This window comes from Rhincodon typus, chromosome 24 (assembly GCF_021869965.1).
Source record: "Rhincodon typus isolate 14 chromosome 24, sRhiTyp1.1, whole genome shotgun sequence".
Taxonomy (NCBI): Eukaryota; Metazoa; Chordata; class Chondrichthyes; order Orectolobiformes; family Rhincodontidae; genus Rhincodon; species Rhincodon typus.
The window spans coordinates 25480972-25488027 of NC_063355.1; the positions used below are offsets into that span (position 1 = coordinate 25480972).

The 7056-nt window shown below is 41.3% G+C and overlaps 1 protein-coding gene across 1 annotated transcript in view; it reads left to right on the forward strand.

Annotated features, from left to right (window-relative positions):
• ccdc157 (coiled-coil domain containing 157) overlaps window positions 1-7056 on the forward strand; it is a 46551-nt gene that overhangs the window by 37463 nt on the left and 2032 nt on the right. The window contains exons 7-10 of the mRNA XM_048611534.1: window positions 1498-1674; window positions 2265-2433; window positions 3414-3553; window positions 4378-4472. Of these exons, the coding sequence (XP_048467491.1) occupies window positions 1498-1674; window positions 2265-2433; window positions 3414-3553; window positions 4378-4472 (581 nt within the window). The remainder of the gene's footprint in view (window positions 1-1497; window positions 1675-2264; window positions 2434-3413; window positions 3554-4377; window positions 4473-7056) is intronic.

Sequence of the window (7056 nt, forward strand, 5' to 3'; positions counted from 1 at the left end):
ACTCCTCTGATGCTGCTTGGCATACTTTACTCAATATTTGCTACTTTCCAAAGATCTGATCATTCCATAATACCCACGTTCCCTCCTTAATACACTTGTTCCCTCTTGTATCATTTCCACTTCCTCTGGAAACTTCCTACTTGTTTTTCAATAATGCCACCCAGAGCCTCAAATTATTTCAATGCTGTAAATTGAGAGGGGTATGTTCAACATGACCTGGGTGGCCTTGTGTACCAGTTGCTGAAAGTAAGCATGCAGGTGCAGCAGGCAGTAAAGAAGGCAAACTGTGTGTTGGCCTTCATAGCAAAAGGATTTGATTACAGGAACAAGGATGTCTTTCTGCAATTATACAAAGCATTAGAGGGAGTGCAGCAAAGGTTTACCAAATTAATTCCTGGGATGGCAGGACTGATGTATGAAGAGAGATTGCATCAGTTAGGATTGTATTCATTGGAGTTTTGAAGATTGAGGGGGATCTCATAGAAATCTATAAAATTCTAACAGATCTAGACAGGTTAGATGCAGGAAGAATGTTCCTAATAATGGGGGAATCCAGAGCCAGGGGTCATAGTTTAACATAAGAGGGTAGACCTGTTAGGACTGAAATGAGGAGAAATTTCTTCACCCGGAGAATGGCAGCCTATAGAATTCACTATCATAGAAAGTAATTGAGGCTAAAACATTGTGTTTTCAAGAAGGAGGTAGATATAGCTCTTGAGGCTAAAAGGATCAAGGGAGATGGGGAAAGAGGGTAGGATTAGGATGTTAAGATCGATTTTCAGCTATGCTTATAATGATTGGCAGAGCAGGCTTGAGGGGTTAAATGGCCTACTCCTGCTATATTCTACATCTTTAAATGTTTCTATGCTATTTACTGAAGAGTATTCCAAACTTCTGCCATAATTTGTACGTACATGTGTTTTCTAACTTCATTCCTTAAAGGTCTTGCTCAATTTTATACATTTATGCTACCTGATCCTAGACTCCCTAGCAGCAAAGGTATCTTTTTATCCACCCTGGCTGCTCCCCTTTAATATCTTGAAACTCTCAAATATCCACCCAGTACTTTAGCTTCTAATTCTAGGGAATGGAACCCTAGTTTCTGTAATCTTTCCTTATAATTTAATTATTGAAGTCTGTGACCTTCCACTATGTCCATATATACACAATCCATTTTGATGACTTCATCTTGGTTTTCCAGGGAATGGGAGTTATTATTGGAATGTTGTAGCTTCTTTTCACAACTAGAGGACATCTCAAATTACTTTATAACCATCAAATTATTTGAAGTGCAAGTACTGTTGCGATATAAGAATATAGTTTCCTTGTGAAAGCAGAAAATTATAATAAATTTTGAAATATCCTATTTCAAACAATGGTATGGCCTGAATATGTCCACATGGTAATCGTGACAACGCATTGCTGGCTGGAAAGAAGCTATGCTTCAGATCTTACCAAAAGTCAGTTCTTCAATTGTATTTTTATTAATTAATCAAGTCTCTGAAAGCTAAGATTAAAGCTCTGCTACAACGTGTCGATCATCTGGATGAAGAACGTGAAGAGCTAAACACTAGATTAGCTGAGTCTGAGGCTGGGACAGGCAGGCTGGAAGAGCAATTGAAGACAGTCAACATGGAGAAAAATAACCTACAGCAGCAACTCCGAGAACAACTGGTAAGTGCCCTTAGCTTGAGTAAATCTTTAACACTGTTGAAAGTCCTTCAGGTAATTCCAAATACTGACTTTGGAGACATTATACTGAATGACGGTGCTGATTAAATGGCAAGTAGACTCTGATTGGTATTGGCATTGCCTTGGAGGATGCAATGGTTAGTGATGGCTGACAATTAACTGTCAAGATTTGTTTAAGTTTTGAACAAGACATGTTGACACTGATTAGACAAGGTATTGTGCTAAGAAATTAACCAGAGAATGACTGTTAATAATTTTGTTGCCTTGCAGCAAGTGCAGGTGTCATGTGACGTCTGACTTTGTCCACCCCAGTCCAACACCGGCACCTCCACATCATAATTTCAGTAATGTATTGCTGCTAGAGAGAATATGAACATACGAATTTGGAGGAGACCACTTGGTCCGTGAAAATCCGCCATTCAATAAGATTACTGATCTGATTTAACTGCAATTTCCACATGATAACCTTTCGGCTAAAATGTATTTGTCCACCCTTTGTAATTTTTGAATTGTATTTAAGCAGGAACATATTAAAGCCAATTTTGTTTTTCTCTTTTCCTTTATTATTACAGCAACTGACAGAACAGCTACAGCAAGAAAAACATGATCTGGAAAATTCCATGACTGAACTAAAACAAAATCTGTCTCAACTAGAGAGCCAAGTTCAAGAATATAAGGAACAGCGTAGGCTTCTGGTTGCTTTTCCTGACTTAAATATGCCATCTGAAATACTGTGTGAAAGTATGAAATTTCTATTTCTTTGACATTTTGAATTAATCTAAATTATTCCATTTGAATTAACAGCACAAAAACAAGCATCTGCAGAAATGTGAGAAGAATATTCATATTGCACAGTTTAGATCATTCTTTTTGATTTACATGGGAAACATTTTTTGCCAGTTTATGGTTGAACACAGGTGGCTGATAAGCAATTAGGACATAAGCTATTCGGATTGTGAAAGTAACATCACACAACTACAAGCTAAAAGAGGAAGGCAGCATACACATGGGAACACAATCACCTTCAAGTCAGGTATCATCCAGATTTGGACACAAGTATAGCCAATCCTTATTGTCACTGGGCAAAGCTCTTGGTATTCCATATTTAACAGCAATTTGCTGAACGTTTTCACCATATGGATTGTGATAGTTCAAGAGGAAAGTTTATTATTACCTCCGAGATAATCCAGCAAGGGACACTGCAATGCCAGGGCCATGTTCGTCAGGCTTAAGAACAAAGTTAAATTGGATGGACATTTTTGAATTAAATTATGCATTTTCCCCTCATCTCATTCTCTGACCCATACAGGTTATGAAATCAAACCCTGATCTGCTAAGTTAACTGATTGGAGTAGGTGGGATGCGACAAACTAAATGTGTCATGGCCAAGGTTCACACACCTGTTCATCATATGGCCTACTTTACTGAAAGTACATACTGTAGATGTGGTTTACTAAATAATCAAGCTCAGCAGTATTACGTCCAGCACATTTGGACATTCTGTTGTCGCACAGGGTCAAACCTCATATATTAAAGAATACAATTGGACAAGATACTGGAAAGTGACTGCTACCTATGAGGGAGCTTGTGTCTTCAAAAGAACAAAAGGGTAAATAATGGAGAGCAGAAGAAAAGGAAATGCACAGACTCATCTTGCAAGTTATCTTTGCTGTAACTTTCACTTGGCCTTTAGAGTGTGTGAAGTGTTTTGCTTCTCATAGGTACAGGTGATATTGTACAGGACATGGAAAAACAGTTACAAGCAAACAGCTTGCGCATCAGTATTCTGGAAGAGGAGAATTCTCGATTGAGAAGCACCCTCACAAAGTTGCAGGAAACTACCCAACAAGGAGCTTTAAAGGTGAGATTTAGTCAAAATGAAATGGATCGATCCTTAAAGCCTTTTCTCCCTTTCTTTGTAAAGATCAATGACATTAAGTATTGTTTGTGTTCAAACAATCAGATAGCTTAACTTTAGGAAAGACTCCTGTTTTGAGGTGGTGCTGTTCACTGGCAATCTTTATTACAAGTGGAAATAATGACATGTCCAAACATGTGAGGGGGAGGGCAGTAGTGGTAGGGGAAGAAGGCAGATTTATCTGTATCAATTTGAACTGGGGCTTGACTCTCAACATTTCTTAATTAACCTTTAGCTAGAATTTTAAGAATGTAAAATATGCATATTTGTATATGAAAACTAGAAAAGTAGAATGAATAATGGAGAGGCAATAGCCTAGTGGAATTATCGCTGGATTGTTAATCCAGAAACCCAACTAATGTTCTGGGGACGCAGGTTCGAATCCTGCCATGGCAGATGGTGGAATTTGAATTCAATAAAAATCTGGAATTAAGAGTCTAACAAATCCATTGCCAATTGTTGGAAAAACCCATCTGGTTCATTAATGCCCTTTAGGGAAGGAAACTGCCATCTTTACCTGGTCTGGACTATATGCAACTCCAGACCCACAGCAATGTGGTTGACTCTTAACTGCCCTCTGGGCAATTAGGGATGGGCAATAAATGCTGTTCTAGCCAGCGATGCCCTCATCCTGAGGATGAATTAAAAAAGACTAGCATAATACCGATAACATCTGTAATTCATGTGACGTGACATGACATGCTCCACAAAAGTTAGACAGCGTATAGGTTTTTGCTGTGATTTCACACATCTTTTCTCCGTTTTAGATTATCCCTCAGACAAAGCTTTGGTCATCCTCAGGGCTGTCAGAAGATGGATCAAAACCTGATGGTAGTGCAGGAAGGAATGAGCATGATACAACGTAAGAGACTCATGTCCAAACTACCAAGTTTTTGGGGGAGGGCAGTAGCGGTAGGGAAAGAAAACAGATTAATGTGTATCAATTTGGTCTGAGATTTGACTCTCAATGTTATTTAAATAACCTTTAGTCAGAGTTTTAAAAACATAAGATATGCATATTTGTATATGAAAACTAGAAAAGTAGAATAACCATACCTTAACAATCAATCATAAAATTCTTTGCTTAGCTGACCTTTAACACAACAAAAAACAAAGCTGCATCGTCTGGTCATGCAAATCAGTAGTGAAATTTTACACTGGCTCAGTTCAGTGTATTTGTGTTAACAATTTTGGGGGCTATTAAAGGAGTAAGCGATAGCTGCACATGGAGCCCAGAAGGAGAGAGACAGTTTGGCAGACAAAGGAAGCGATATTAGTATGCCAGGGAGACAGAAAAGCTGATAATGGGGATCATAAGTAGGTGAAAATGGATTGGCTGTGCCGAAAGTCGCCCATGAGGTGACAGGGCCTGGGATGTGGATGTGGGTAAAGGACGTTGAAGGAGGGGTTCGGGCCCTAATAGTATTGAACATGATACAGTCCTGAAGGTTGCAGGGTCCCCAAGCAGAAAACATGATGCTGTTTTTCTAGCTTGCACTGACTTTTGCTGGAGCACTGCAACAGGCCTGAGACAGAAACGTTAGCCAGGAAACACGGTGCTGTGTTGAAGCGGTAGGCAACTGGAAGTTCACGGTAATTTTGCAGGCAGAACATTGGTGTTCTGCAGTGCGATCGCCCAGTCTGCATTTTATCTTCCCAGTGTAGAGGAAACAACATGGTGAGCAGTGAGTACAGTAGACTAGATTGAGCAAAGTGCAGGTAAATTGCTGCTTCACCTGCAAGGTGTGCCTGGGACTTTGGATAGGGAGGAAATAAATGGGCAGATTGCATGGGAAGATGTTGCAGGAGTGTGGGAAAGTGCTGGCAGTGGAGGTGGAGTGGACCAGAGTGTTCCAGAGGGAATGGAGGAGAATACGTATCTGGTGATGGCATTCGGCTGGAGGTGGCAGAAATGGTGGCTTATGATCTTTTGGCTGCTGATGCTGATTGGGTGGAAAGTGAGGACCAGTGGAACCTTATTAGTGTTATGGGAGGTAAGAGAAGGAGGAGTTAGGGCAGAACTGCGGGAATTGGGTGAGACATGACTGGGGGCCCTGTCAACCACAGTAGCAGGAAGTCCTGGGATAAGGTGGACATTTCTGTGACCTCCCACCCCTCCCACCTTGCTGAAGATAGCATCATCAGAACCAATGTGACAGAGTCAGATAAACTGGGAGAATGAGTCAGAGATGGACCAGGTGAAGATGAGAGTAGAGTGGAAAGTGGAAGTGAAATTGATAAATTTTTCCAATTCTGGATGAGAGAGGAAAGCAAGATGAATGACATCATTGATGTAGTAGAGAAAGAGTTGTGGAGAGGCACCCGAGTGGGATTGGAATAAGAAATGTTCCATGTACCCCACAAAGAGGTAGGCGTAGCCTCAACTTTGATTTGAACAAAGAGGGGGGACTTAAACGAGAAATTGTTCAAAGTGAGGTCAAGCTTGGCCAGCCAGTAGGGAATGGAATGGTTCAGGCCTTTGTTGTAGGAAGAACCGGAAAGCCCAAAGACCATCCTGATTTGGTATAGACACGTAAAGGGATTGCACGCCCACGGTGAGGAGGAGGCAGCTGGTGCCTGACAACTGCAAATTCTGCAACTGACAAAGCATCAGAAAAATTGTAGATGTAAGTGGGAAAGGACAGGACAAGGGGAGAAAAAAATGTCAAGATAGGAAAAGAATTTCTATGTGGCAGGAACAGTTGAGAAAATTGGTCTGCCCTGGCAGTCTTGCTTGTGGATTTTTAGAAAAAAGTAGAAGCAGGCTGTATGGGGTTAGGGGACTATGAACTTGGAGGCCGAGGGTTGGGGAGATCCCAGATAAAATGAGATTAGTTACCACTGTGGACACAATTGTCTAATGTTTGACGATGGGGTCATGGGCCAAGAGGAGATAAGAGGTGGCGCCTGAGAGCTGGCGCTTAGCCTCTGCAACATAGAGGTTAGTAAGGCAGACAACAATGGCATCACTCTTATCAGCAGGCTTGATTACAAAGTCAGGGTAAAAGGCTGGAGTGACAGCACTGCAGGCAGGTGAAGGGGTCTATGGAACGAGGAGAGGACTCTTGTCCGAAGAAATACGCGTGGAGGTGAAGGCGACAAAAGAAGAGTTCAACATCATGTTGGGCCTGAAATACATTGAGGCAGGGGTGCAGAGGAATAAAACAAAGACCTTTGCTGAGTACAGAACATTCAGCATCAGAGAACAGAAATTCAAAAGGGATAGTAAATACCCAACATGATATGGGGTTATGAACAGGGATGCAGACAGATCGATGGGGCCGGGAGGAAGGCTTCAGAGGGGCCTGGGTGCCTCTGAGTTGTTGCAGCTTGCAATCCTAAATGCCTGACAGGAAGGAAAAATGTTTATTTTGTTAGCGTCTCAGTATGAATCTCAGGATGCGGCGAGTGGAGCGAAAACTTGCAGGTGGTGGTGTTCCCATGTA